The 14323-nt window shown below is 40.5% G+C and overlaps 2 protein-coding genes across 11 annotated transcripts in view; one reads left to right on the top strand and one right to left on the bottom strand.

Annotated features, from left to right (window-relative positions):
- Nucleotides 1-2513, top strand: part of LONP2 (lon peptidase 2, peroxisomal) — a 45620-nt gene extending 43107 nt beyond the window's left edge. Inside the window, exon 15 of the mRNA XM_064459433.1 lies at nt 974-2513. Within this exon, the coding sequence (XP_064315503.1) occupies nt 974-1195 (222 nt within the window). The 3' untranslated portion in view covers nt 1196-2513. The remainder of the gene's footprint in view (nt 1-973) is intronic.
- A 3385-nt stretch (nt 2514-5898) lies between these two features.
- Nucleotides 5899-14323, bottom strand: part of LOC135310077 (E3 ubiquitin-protein ligase SIAH1) — an 80213-nt gene continuing 71788 nt past the window's right edge. For 6 of the 10 annotated variants that reach the window (XM_064459436.1, XM_064459440.1, XM_064459439.1 and 3 more), the window contains one exon: nt 5899-7296. In XM_064459436.1, coding sequence (XP_064315506.1) covers nt 6446-7296 — 851 coding nt within the window. In that variant the 3' untranslated portion in view covers nt 5899-6445. Of the gene's footprint in view, nt 7297-7868; nt 9628-9993; nt 10091-10111; nt 10233-10252; nt 10817-14323 lie in introns of those variants that run through there. The other 4 variants (XM_064459434.1, XM_064459438.1, XM_064459442.1 and 1 more) reach the window with 4 other exon arrangements.

Here is a 14323-nt window from a genome sequence, read left to right as displayed (position 1 = left end):
AGTGACCAAATTTTTCCTATTGTTTAAGGTGGGTATCTGTAAACAGTAACCCAGGTTTACCTTCCTTCTGAATGTTGTCTAGAATCTAGTTACTATTATTAGTAACTTGATTGATAAGAGCATGCCATTACCTGCATCTGCTGCCTGAAAGCATGCAATGAGTAAGTATGTAGCATTGGCCAGACTAGACGGATCACCACAGGGGCTGGCACTTCACTACTACCTTGTTTCACAGCAACCTAAATTTTGCCCTTTGTGCTATAACACAAGGCTATCTCTTCCTCCAAAGCATGGTAAAATTACAAGTTTCTTCTGTGAGATGGTTTTAAAATAGGATTAGAAAAGAGTTCAAGGGGAAGAAGCTACAGCTGGGACTAAAAGAAAAACTAATTTAAAACCCCTCTTTACATCCCCCTGCAAACTCAAACAGGTGGCTTACTGAAGTGATGCTTGCTTTTCTGGAACAAAGCCATCTTTGCAGTTTTGAAGCACAAGTTTGCTTTTCTGTGCATTTTCTGTTGAATAACTCGAGTTATTCATCATGTGGCATTGCACCCTTACAACATTTTTCCCCCAAACCTAATACTGTCTTTATCTTGAAAGACTTCTGTTCTAGTGTAGGTGCAGGATTTCAGCACACTACATAAAACTTTCGGGGGGGGCGGAATCCTGAAAAGTAATGACTTTTCCACTCTTGATACTCTTGGACCTGCACTCCTTGATTAATTTTTGTTGTGGGCTTTTTTTTCGCCCTCAACAGTTACAGAAAGGGTACTGCAGCATATTAACATATTTCCCTCATTAAGCATGTGAGCTAAAACTACTACCACATTTTTAATTACTCTCCTAAATGACTGGGGGAAGGAGAACCCTTCATGAAAATTTAAGTCCTGGTGTGATTTGTTACAATAATTATTTTACTAGATTAGTATCATGGATTTTTTAATAGATATATCTCTCTTCTCCTTATTAGGTTGGGGGAATTAAAGACAAAGTCCTGGCAGCGCACCGAGCTGGACTGAAGAGAATTATCATTCCTCAAAGAAATGAAAAAGATCTTGAAGAAATTGCAGTGAATGTACGGCACGAGTTGACTTTTGTTATGGCAAGCTGTCTAGATGAAGTTCTTAATGCAGCTTTTGATGGAGGATTTGCAGTTAAGCCCAGAGTTGAGCATTTGAATAGCAAACTTTAAGCAGGCAGGCTGAGATCACTTCTGTATCAAATTTAATGGAGATCAATAACTATCAGCTATATACGTATCAAGTATAACTATGAGCTAAGTTGATTGCATTTACACCCACATTTAAACAATCAAAATAAAAATATTACTTCAGCAGTTAACAACCTGTAACTACGTTTTACAGGCATTTGCTGCTTTTTACCATCATCAGCAAAGACTCTTGAAAAAAATTCCTGATAGATTCAAGCATGAGAAGGCTGAAGCTGTTGAGAAACAGTTCCTTAGCTTATCTGGCATATATGTATAGAAGTGTCAGCAGCTGATTACATCTGCAAAGAGGACACACCACAAACAGGGAATAATACGGGATTCTGTAAGCCATAGTCAGAGAACACAAATTGCAACAAGAGCGTCTAGTAGATAGGGTTGTTACCAAAAACCAAACTGATTTAGTGCAAGAGTCGACTTATTTAGGAAGTAATGTTCAGTATGCTAAGAAGCAGTAGCATCACAGGAAAAGTAAGGTTTTGGAAATGCAAGAACTAGGCTTAAGGGATTTGAACAGAAGCAATATAGTTTAAATTAAGTTAGTAAGTCCTTTCAGCACTCAGTTCTAGTTCGTAGCAAGGTCAGTGCAGACATAATTTTTCAGAGCAAAGTCCAGAAAGCGCCTCCAGAAGAACTGAAATGTACCAGTTCTTGTGGAGGGCGGGAGATAACGTGCTAACGAGTTCATGTACGCAGTTGTGCTTACAGCACTTGAAGACTTTATGGAAACACCTGGTCACCTTTTGGAGGGACAAATACTTCTCCTTCATTGTTACCCGAGAGAAACCAACTTGATTCTGGGATGCCTACAGTTCAAGTTTAGCCTATAAAAATTAGATCCATTTAAGCAAAGCCGAGACAATCATGGATCGTCCCATTGCATTAGGCACTGTATACCGTGAGTACTTTAAGGTTGAAGAAAAAGTCTGTCACTACCCCATCGCAGGTGATAGCCTTGTCTCATCTCTTCCTTTGAACGTTAGCAAAGACAGAAATTTCAGTTTATGTAATGCAAGATCCTTTAGCTTTTCATTGTTCTATACGAGGGTCAACCACAAAAGAAAAGGCAGTACGTTACATTTTCTTGCTCATTAATTCTGAAACAAACTCAAGTGTGCTTAGGAAACGTAAGTCGTACCGGTGACGAAAGCCTATTATAGCAGCAGCCTATCACTCAAAAGTAACGGTTTGGTTTGCTTTCATTTCCATAGATAGAAAGCTGATATACCTGGATCATAATAGCACTGAGAGTAATAAATTCAGTGGGTATTTCTGCACCTGATTTACTAAAGATTTTACAGCTTTCATGGAAGACTCCATCAAATAAAATTATAAAAATAAAAATCCCTTTTGTTTCACTATTTTAGTCACTCACTAGCCAAGTTCGCAGGGTAAGAGGCAACAACCAGAGTCGCAGAAGACCTTCTGCCGTACTTGAACACAAAAAGTACAAAGAAACTAGCCAATCAGTAAAACACCAGAAAGGTACGATAAGTAATGTGCTGCGTTGCCTTTAATAAAAACCAGCAGAGGGGAAAAAATACCAAACTGAATGCAGATCGACTAACAATCCTGCACTGCTTTGCACCAGTGAGAAGACAAGACACGCATGTAGTTCCAGTGCGGCCTGTTTATAGAGGTAGGAAAAAAACTGCGTTTTTGGGAAGACAGTACCGAAAAAAGTTTCCACAGCAATTTCACTACAGAATAACAGGGAGTTGCTCCCAAGCAAAGCTAAGGCATGACTCTGCCACACCACCCCACTGCCTAAGTCTTGTCCACACGGACTTTATCCGAAAGGTGAGGGGTTTAATGCTGCTCTGAAGCTGTTCAGAGGCAGGCGCTTACAGATTTCATGGTCCTGCTTGCAGAGCTGACTCGGTTATGTTACTTTGTTGAGATTTTAAAAATAAAACTTAAGCATTACCCATTATAGCCAATACTACAGACACACGTTTAGTACCTTTTCGTTTCCTTTGCTGAACGCTGTCAAGAAGAGCAACGATCTGTGCGGCAGAAAGGCAGAAGAGTAAAGAACTGCTAAAGTAATTTCCATGTGCTAAGGATTATTCTGCTTTGCAACTGACAGTTAATTGAATCTGATCTTAAACATGTGTCCCTCAGAATATACCATAAGATAGCTAAATCTTATCAAAGGTAAAAAGAAAGCAGTGGTAGCTCCTTTGCTCTACCCACACGCTAAATCATTCCAGCTAATAACTATCCCACTATTGCAATTCATGCTTTAATTAGAGTAACTTTCAAAAGGTACTGGCTAATACAACAGTACAGGCAGCAATACATAACAGTTCACCTGGTTTGATTTTAAAGCACTACTGCAAACAAGAAATAGCAAGAACTGTCAAAACAGAACCCGAACAGTAACATCCACCTTTGTCAAACATTTTCCTCTTAAAGCTTTTCATTGCCTTTCAGGAAAAATAACAACAGAAGTAGTGCTAGTGGACAAATGCAAGGTCGTCTGCATTTCATCTGCTGAAGACAAATTTGAATACTCTTTCCCGATACAACAAAGGAAAACAGCACTTTCTAAAATAAACAGCTAATGTTAAGACAATGTCAGGCTTCAATACACCATTTATTTTAGGTAAGGTAGCAAGCTCTACAGATTTCTAGTATGGGGGTTTTTTAATATATAACAGCGTAGTTACCAGATTTGCAAACTCGTTATCAGAGATCCATGGAATTAGGCTTCTAATACTTTTGAGGATCTGGGCCTAAGTATAATTTCTTCAATCACTCCATCTGATGGTGGATATGAGACGTTTCACACAGATCTAAACACTAAGTGGGAATAAAACTAGCTTACACTACCGTCAGTCAGCACACACTAGCTCTGCTACAGCGCTTGCCACATGTAAAAGGTGGAAAACTGTCCAGTTAGCTTCTAAAGTTCATTACAAACACAAATTTTTACAGACCCTTTCAAAAGTATAGTCATGATCTTCAGCCCATTCTAGCCTAAATAAAATCACTGCAGATCAGCACAACAAGGTTTTAAGATTCACAGGTCTGTTTGGGACACAAGTTGAACCATTCCAAGCACAAGCAACGGCAGAGAACAGTCGTACACAAGCCGTATGCTGAGGCAGCCCTGGTACTCTAATCGTACGCATCAGACTGCTGGGGCTTCCTATGGGTTCGCAGCTGGGTTTTCTTAACAAAGCTGGAGAGCTGAAAATCAGTTAACCTTGGCAGACAAACCTCAGTCCAAGGCGGCCAATCCCACGTGAGCAAGTGAGATGGTGAGTCAGAGATTCCTCAAAAAATACATGAAGTAGTTAGCCATGTTTCCGTCAAAAGCTAGAAGACAAATGGGAGGTAAATGTAGACAAGCTTAATTAGGTGAGAATAATTATAGAATTTAGAAGACTGCAAACAATTACTTGGCTATTTATAAGAAACCGCTTCCAAAAAATCCTGCAGTCTAGCATTTTATTTACTGTCACAAGGTACCAGTCACTCTTTTAAATGAACTCTAGGCACAGTTCCAACAGCCTAAACACCCCATTTTAGGAATTGGAACTTTTACTACATGAAGCCAACTATTTCATTAGCATTTTATTAATCCATCCTGATGGCTTTTATGTTCCTTACCTGCAGAACTACTTACCTCATCATTCGTCAAAATAGTAAGATCAAGAGTTGCCTTAATAGATCAACTTCCGATAAGAAACGTAAGACAGTGCACAGCAAATAAACTGTATTTTAATGTGTTTCAAAAGCAGTTAATAGCTGGACTACCTCTCCAAAGAGATACCCGCCACAACTAGGTTTGACAACGATTTTGTTCAAATAGCTTGAGATGAAACAGCTTTTCACCTTACTACTACTTCTGTCTCCAGGTCTGTGTTTTGTAACACAAAGACCATCTGTATTTGTGGTTAAATTTTTCACATACAGGCAGTCTGCATAAAGCTCAATATCCTTCAGAAGCCTTTATGGCTGGTGAATCACACCTGTAAGAGACGATATGCATCATAACACATATCATGTCACTAAAATGATATATAAAAATCAGCTCAGGACAGTTACTTTAGTAACAACCAAAAGATGTGAAGACAAGAAACTGAGCAAGAGTATCAACGCGTCGAACTTTGAGCTAAAGCAAAAAGCAAAAGGTGGGGGTTTTTTAATTTGCCAGGTATTCTTCTAATGACAAATATTAAAAGACTGAAAACAACTCATTCTGACTGCCTGGGGTTTTTTAAAACAAACGGTCTGGTTTTATAATTACAAATACTGTGTAAGGCAATACCTTCTTTGTACTGCAAAACCAACAAATACAAGGCTGCAATCAAGTTTCTAAGAATCTCTAAATTTCAAATGTGAATATTTTTTTAATTTGGAAGTCTTAATGATTGATTGTTTTTGTTAGAAGATAACTCAAAGTACAACAACATCTAGGCCTGTTTTTAAAGGAGCTTTCTTTCCTGATAAATCTTTGAACATAGCACACCTTTCAAGTTCAGTACATTCACAAAATAGCGCAATTAAGAACAGCATCACCAATGAATTGGCTACTGGAAAGAGACAAAATTTACCAAACATACAGAAATATAAGTTTTACCATAGCAATTATGCATATCAAAAAGATGACACCTGTAATTAATCTTAAAAAGATACAAAAAAGAGAAAAAACTGAATTACAGAAAAGAAAGTCATTTATTTAATGAAAAACTAGAAGTTAATAAAAATTAGCAAATACACAAAAAATATACACAAACAGCAGCAATACTATATAGTGACTTACAAAGGGGGGGCGGGGGTAGGAAGGGAAGCAGCAGCCAGAGGCCAGGCTGCTCAACATGGCTTGTCAGTCAAAGGGGGGAGGAAAAAAACACAACAAAAACACGAAACAGTATCCTTTTCAACAGTACAATCAATCTACAAACAAGTTCTTAGAATTATTTTACAACATTTCCTGTAGAATCAATTCTTAATACAAAAGATGCCCATTTTGGGTGTATATATATTCTCAGTGGTTTACTGTTGACTTATTTTAAATATATTAGTGTTACTACATGCAACTGCTTCCTGTAATTTAACAGCCTTTCATTTTATTTACCTTCATATACATCTACCCTCCATCTACCAAATAATTTGGCTGACAGTCAAAGATGGTTACCCTAGTTTCTGCTAAATTAAATGCAATGGTTTTAAACACTGGCCTGAAGAGGTTTGATTGCCATTTCAACACATGGATATAGTTACATTGATGCCTAAATTGCCATTTTCTGCAAAGAGCTGTGCAATGCTGGTGTCAAAGACTAGACAGTCACTATTCATAATGGCTGTTGCAATTCCCTCATGAATAGATCGAGGAGTTGCTTCCCAAGTCAATCGCCGCCTATGACCGTTTAACTCAAGTCGATAAGCAAAGTTTTCTGCTTGCTTGCGTGTTCCTATCAGCTGTACAATTGCAAAGAACTGCTGGTGACCATCATATTTTTCCTGCTTCTCCAATACTAACATGAAATGAAAGCCAAAACAAGACTGCATCATAACCCAGTCAACAGCACCAGGAAGATTAATGTCTGTAGCAAGGAACACTATATCTTCTCCCTGAAGTGTTGTAATTGACTTATGTTGATGCATCAGGTGTGGCATTACAGCATCCAGAGAACCTTGCCATTTACATGAAGCACCAGGACATGGACAGGAGTAAGGCCTAAACTCACACAGATCCTCATGGTCTGCTTTTTCTGTGTGTGGCAAAGTTATCTCACATCCGGAGGAGGCATATTTACATGGGAACAGTACAGAATTGGCAACTTTCTCCATAGCCAGGTTACGAATGGAGCCCAGCGGGCCTCGGCAAGTTGGACAGCACGTAAGTTTGGGGCGACAGTTGCTACAAACAAGATGGCCACTCTGACACTGAAGAATTGGTGGCAGCACATAGTCAAAACACACAGGACACTCAAAGAGACTAGCCAAGTCATTATTGGACGCTGTAGTGCCAGTCAGCGCAGGCACCCTCTGTGATGGCGTACACTTTGAAGTACCTGTAGGTAGTGCTGTAGCAGTCTGACGGCTCATTTCTGTAAAAAGAGAGAAAAAAGAATCAGTATCTAAATGCATTTCATTTTCCTCTGCATTCAGTATTTCTCAATTTGCAAAGACGCTTCAAAACAAAAGGGATACAAATGAAAGCCCAAACACCATGTAATGCAAACTGTGGATACATTTTGCGTAGAGTATCAATGGTGCATGCTAAAATACAGACACTTGTATGACATACAAATTTAGCAAGCGAAGTTCTGCTAATTATTCTGAAGTGGAATTTACCTATTGGGAGCTGCAAGGGAGATGAGTAAAGATATGCTGAAAATGTAACTGAAATCCTCAAAGAAGTTTTTGTTGTGGCTGTTGGTTTTAATACAGCATTTACAAACTGCTCCCCCAGATCACTTGCACGTAACAACTAGGAGCACTACGGAACGATTCTAAGGCTGAATTTTAAGTTGCTCTTTATTTAGTGAGATGAGAAACTAGCCGTTTTTAATGAAAAATGAACTTCTGGATATGACCTTCTCAGTAATTGTGTTTACTGTACAATTTTTTAAAGAAATTGAAAAACAGTAGCAAGGAAAAACATAGCTAAGACGATTACTACACAGCTTTTTTCCCAGATTAGGATAGTGACTCTTCATTTTCATTACTAAGGCCCATAGCTTGTGAAGCACATCCATTGCTTGAGCTTCCTGAACTAAACTGTTTGTGAAGATACAAGAAAAATGAAGCAATTATTTTAGTCAGTAAGACAAGAAATTAAGAAGATTAAATTTGAGAATTAGTTTTAACATATAAGTACTCAAACACCTCCAGTAACGTGACAATGCACTGCTGGTGAGGTTTTACATTCAGTGGAGTTTGCACTGCAGTTCTATTCTTTCTGACGTCCCCAGACATCTTTGGCCCTCGGACCAAAGAGCTTGCTCAAGCATTCAACAGATGCAGTAAAAGTACCATATTTCTTAACGTGTTACGGATGCTACGCTCTGTCATGTGCCCCCTAACTCTCCTCCTCCTTGTACAAAAGGAATTACTAGTATTACCAGAAAAAAACCCACTCTGTTTTGAAAAAGACCCCCTTACATTCATATTAAGGAAAATTAAGTAAAATGCCATCCAAAATCGGCTTCTGTTAGACATTAAAATTCTCAACCACCTTAAGTGGTTCTCTGCAAGTACCCCAGCTTTGTGTCTGTCACATACACATAAAGCTCCCAAAATAAACCTCATCTTTAATCTCCCTGCTATCTGACAAGTTTCCCATATTTAGCAGCATTTCACCCACAAACTTATTAATACTTGGACTCTATACCTCAAAGCAGCATAGTGTGCATGCTTTTGCAAGACATGCACCGTTCGGGGTATGACGCGAAGGAGCTAAGAGATTCATTCCAACATGCAAAATAACTTATCCCTTGACATTCAAGCACTAATCATAGACAGGCAATTTCAAATTCTTCTCCAGAAGGACCTCTCCCCAGTCCAGAGCTACAAAAACATGAGCGTCTAAGACTCAGCATTCGGTCACTGATTTTGAGTCTTATATGCCCAATAACCACATCACCTCACCCCTCCAGAGTCTCTTCTTTCACCTCAGGCTTGTTGGACTAGGAATACCCAGTTCCCATCTTCAGGAAAAAAAAACATTCACTGGTTTTCAATGCTGGGCCTTAAATGATACTGCAGAGAGATGACAGGAATGTTTGTACCTTTTGGCCTTATTTTCCTACTGTAAGGCATTCTAGCTTAGATAAAAAGTTTAAGATATCTGTGACAAATAAAAGACATGTTCTGGGGAAGCAATGCCACATCAGCTTGTTGCAAGCAGATTCAAATGATAAAGCCTCTGTGACAACTGAGCACTGTTGCCATTTTTCTCCCGTAGGTGGGAGGCTCATGCCGGCACACTGCAGTTCTGTGCTCTAGAACAAATTATACACAAAGAATAATTGTACCCGGGAGAACAAATGCCAATCACACTGTTCCCTTGCAAAGATCTTATAAATCATATGCATAGTCATCTGTAAAATTCTAAAAGTGTTTCCCTCCAAATACTGTAAAGACGCACATTTCAGAAAAGTCTGTGTGTGCTTCATCTTACCCGAACCTATATGCCCTGAGCGAGGGATCCCAGTGAGGGATCCCCAGTAACACGCAGATAACACTGGTGAAAACCACTGTGTCAGACCAGTTCCGTAGGCAGTCCAACTAGCTGGGTGAACTCTGGTTTCATTAATTACACCTCTCAGAGCCCATTCATAGTTAAATTAAGCAACCTAGAAATTTTGCAAAAGACCTTAGGCACAGATGTACTCCCCACTGAAGCTTGCTAAGCTACAAAAGTGCTAAAGAATCGTACAGCCCTGTTTTATCACCGTTTCTGTCTGTGACCAGCCCTCACACGCACCTTCCACAGCCAAGGTCCGTGCAAATGAGCAGGGAATGAAAATGAGCAGGAATCTGTGAACTACACCATTGAGATTAGCATGTGAGAAATAAACTGGGTAAAGCTATAAACTATAATTTACCAAGCCTAAACCTGCCCAAAGCCTACATTTTTCATCACTCTTGTTAACACAAAGATGAATAATACATCATAATGGAAAAGTCAGAGAAGTTCATTTTTATAGCTGTCTTAAAAACTACAAGTTAACCACAACTAAAATTATTAACAGTGTAATACATTTAATCCACCAAACTCTCAAAAACATAAAATTACAAACCACGTAAAAACAACTACAGAACTGGAAATAAAGAGTGAAAAGGCGAAAATGTCTTTTAAGATTTCCTAGTTGTAGATCAAGAGAAACTCTGTCCTTCACGACATCAGAATGCACGGACCTGATGATGAAACTGGTCTCAACACCATTCTGGAGAAGGGTGGAATACACACCCTAGCGAGATGTCCCGAGGAACGAGATTTTGCAGCTGCTACAAAACCAGGTTAAGATACTGTGCATAACGCCATTTAGCAGTCGCTACCTACCCCCCTGCTGGTCTTACTCCTCGGCAAGCACGCACGCAGGACCGCCTTCCACGAACACAAAGCGCCGGCGGCCGATCTCCCGGTCATAGGGAGCGAAGGCGCTCATGCCGCCCCCGCGCAGTAGAGCCGGGCCCAGGGCAGCGGCCCCGCCGTGGGGTGGGCAGGCCGGGGGGCTGCCCCCGACGATTGGCCCCGCGGTCCCCAGGGGGACCCCGCTCCTCGCCGTTACTGTGCCGGCCCGACCCGGACCCCCCTCCATTTAGGGCTGCGCACACTCCGCATCTGCCCGTTACACCCGCGCTCGGGCCCGGCGCCCCAAAATGGTTCCCCAAACTTCCCCCGCCGGGCGCGCCGAGCCGGCTCCTCCCCGCCGGCGCTGCCCCGCGCCCAGCTGCCGGCCAGCGGCTGAGGCGGCCCGACCCTGAGGAGCCATTGGCTGCGCCGGGCTGGGCCCTGCTCCCGGCCCGGCTCAAGTCCGGCCCCGCCGCCGCCCCGGGGCGCCCAGGGAGGGCGCGGCGGCCTCGCCCGCGGGCGGCCAGCCGCGCTCCGGTTGGGGAGGGAGGGATGGGGAGGGGAGGGAGGTACCGGCCCGGCCCCGCCCGCCCAGCAGCGCCTCCCTCTCGCCCGGGGCCACCGCCCCACGGACGCGTCCCACCGGTCTCAGAGCACCGCACGGCCCCCACCGCCTCCCCTCACCCGGCGGCGCAAAGCCCCGCGAAACAACCATCACAACAAGAGTACGTGCTTCGTAGGTGCCACAGCTAGTTCTCTGTCAGATACCTAGAGACTGACTCATCTGACCATCCTCCCTAACTAATCGTTTTTCAAAGCTATAGATTCCATTCAAAACCCTTCGAATACATGAATTTCACTTCCGGTTCCTGCTATTTCAAGGATTCTGCCCAAATTACCATTTTCCATTGCTGATCTATAAAGTACCAATTTAGCAGGGATTTTCTCCATTTGTATGAAGATTATTTGATTAAGCCAAAGCACAATCTCAAGGAAAAGACAAGACCAACAGATTTGGAACAATGTGGCATATTTGAATCTCCATGTGGACTATTAAAAAAATTAGACCACGTTAAGGATAAAGGAGTTGGAAACCAGGGCAACATGCTTGCATGATGCATGTGCTGGGCTCAGAAAAGCTGAGGCATTATGGAACACAGATGCAATGATGATAAGAATGTGGAAGTACAAGTTTCAGTGGAGGCAACAGAAGAAAACACACCCCAATACATTTGTTTTGGTCGCATAAAAAGTAAGGCTACCGTGTCTGAGCAAAGAAAATTATTTTTTAAAATGTTTTCCTACTGGTTGAAATTCAAGTCCTGTTCAAGGAAGACTGTGGAAGCTTGTATCAGCACTATAACACGTGCAAATAACACCCAGTTACTATTTAAAAAAAACGCCCTACTAACTTGATACAAGGTGTGCTTCAGCTTCCCCCCCAAATGTGCACTATAAAGCGTCCCCACCAGTTAAGAGACAAGAAAGTTTCTAGGCAAAGCAGAAAAGCTGAAGAAAGCCAGCACAGAAACCAAGAAACCAGGAGCGTGTTCTGAAGTGTCTGAAACGTGCCAGCAGCAAAGCAGCTGTCTGTCCCCAAAACAAAACCACAAGCCCATTGACAGGTTAGCTGGTGTCGTATGCTCTTTGCTACGCTGTGATAAAATGAACAATGCCTGAAAAGACAAAGCCTTTGAAACCCCAGATGGGTAAAAAAATGACAGCAAGAATGGGAAGATGCTATCAATTCACTGTTTAAACAGCTCAGCTGAGGTGCAAACATAAGGAAAAAGAAGTTCAAGAATATGATGTACCTCACATGGCATGGAATTAACAACAGTATATAGGAACAGACCAATACCCTTTCAGCTTCTCATCTTTCAAAGGCGTAAAAGCTTCAGACACCGTTCTAGAAATCTCATCTGCATTTCACTGAAATACAGGGCACCTTTGACAAACTCAACACCATCCACTTCTCCGAAACTGTCACTCATATAAAATAGATTAGACTTGGGTTTCATTTTAATTTGCTTTTGAGAGGGTAACTGAATATTAGCTTTCGAAAAAACCCACAAAACTATATAGTCAACCTAATGGCTAGAAGGGGAAAGGAAAAATCTCATTATACAATGCTGAAGAGTGATACAAGGACAGAAAAAAATGCATTGTTACAAATGTCTACACATGATGAAATAAAATCTTTTTGCAATCACATTTCAGAACTCACTGAATTCAGCAACTTCCATTCAAAATGCATTCTTAATGCATTGCAGCCATCAACAAAGTAATACAAAATCTTTCAACTTTTTCAACTGTACAATCATATTTGGAAATGAGACTTTTTTAAAAATACCCTGTTGCAAAGCACTGGAAATGAGAACATTTCATGACAGCAGTCGAAGTTATGAAAAACACTGACAGGTTACTTTTTTCGAGTTGAGATATAAGCCAAAGAATGTCAAAACCCAAACGCTAAACGAACTGTTGGAAATACACATTGAACAGGTGTAAAAAAGAACTTAAAAGATTATACAGAAAGATTAGCCAATATCATCACGTATTTGTACAATTCCATATTGATAACTTCTGTAAAATATTATAAACAGTAAATATTTTGTAAAATATTAATCTTTCCAATTTATCTTTTATAAAGAGTCACCAATATTTCTTTGGCAGCAGAAGGAAGGTTTCATGAATGCAACAGAGAAAAGAAGCATGTATATATTTAGAAACAAGAAGGGAGGGGTATACACATACACAAGTATACGCAAAGTACATAATCTCATGCCCAAGAAACTGGAAGTGTTACTGATACAGAAGTCTCAAGGGACTATTATCTTGAGAATGAAGGTAATTAAAAAGCACACTTTGTTCCGATTAAAAAGGGGCACTGGTGTATTTTAAGTAAGGAACTTTCTCACAATTTTTAAAGTAACATTAATCTTATATTAGAAATTCTTAGGATACCATATTATTGTACCATAGCTGCTCAATTATGAGAAGTCTTAAATGGCTGAGGACAACGTCTATAGCATTACGGACAAGGCAGCTGTTCATTGTGTGTACTTACTATTTCTGAAAATAATTTTCCAAGGAATCTACCTTTCCTCTGTCCCCTCCTGCACTCACAATCGTCAATGTACAACAAAACAGAAGGGAAAAGGTTTTAGCAGGCTCTAGTGAAAATATTGCCCTCACCACCACCAAAACCACACTTCAGCAAACACATATAACGTTAAGTGTATTATGTACAAGTGTCCTAGAGAATAGCTTGTGAATATTTTTTTTAATTAATATTTTTAATTCCTATTCAAATTTTAAAAGACATTTTAGGGCACAAGGTTCTTCCATTTTGAAGTCTATCAATTCATCTCTCACAGCTCTTGGGAGATGCTAAATGACAAAGGCCTGGCATGGTTAACATCAAATGCATGCCAGCTCCTGCAGCTCTGACAACAGAAATGAACACACCTGCTTATTCACAGCCTCTGTACCTACTAGCCTACTTCAAAACTTTTAGAAAGACAGTTCATGACATAAATTATTAATCAATTACATAACACAATTTAGTCTCTATAAACTCTGGTTTTGGCTCATGAATTATGAATATTTGCAACCCTTCCAAACACTGTTTTCTTTATTGCCCTTAACTACATGGTATCTGTTATTTCAGACACCTCAGGGCTTCTCTTTTCCCACATAATAATCAAAAGCCAGAGCAATCCAATTTAACAGAACATTATAAAACAAGAAAAAAAAAAGTTACAAAATTGAGGCAACTTCCTTTTCCAAAATGTCATCTGTCCAGTTCATCTCTTCATAAAAAATTACAAAAACTTCCACTATGTTGTTGTGACCCAGCCTGCCTGAAATTGCAGGTAGCTGTTTTCTTGCACCTCAAGATACTCCCTACCAACCCATCTTTCCAATCACCAGACAAGGAAATCCCAGGGGATTTATATAATCATGGAATCAGTCATCCTCGTGGCTACCTCTGCAGTGAACCACCAGACCGTAACGCTCAATGTTTCTGACACTATCATACATGTTCTCCT

This window comes from Phalacrocorax carbo, chromosome 8 (genome assembly GCF_963921805.1).
Source record: "Phalacrocorax carbo chromosome 8, bPhaCar2.1, whole genome shotgun sequence".
Classification (NCBI taxonomy): Eukaryota; Metazoa; Chordata; class Aves; order Suliformes; family Phalacrocoracidae; genus Phalacrocorax; species Phalacrocorax carbo.
The sequence above is the reverse complement of the archived record's forward strand: the minus strand, read 5'-3'. Positions and strand labels throughout refer to the sequence as shown.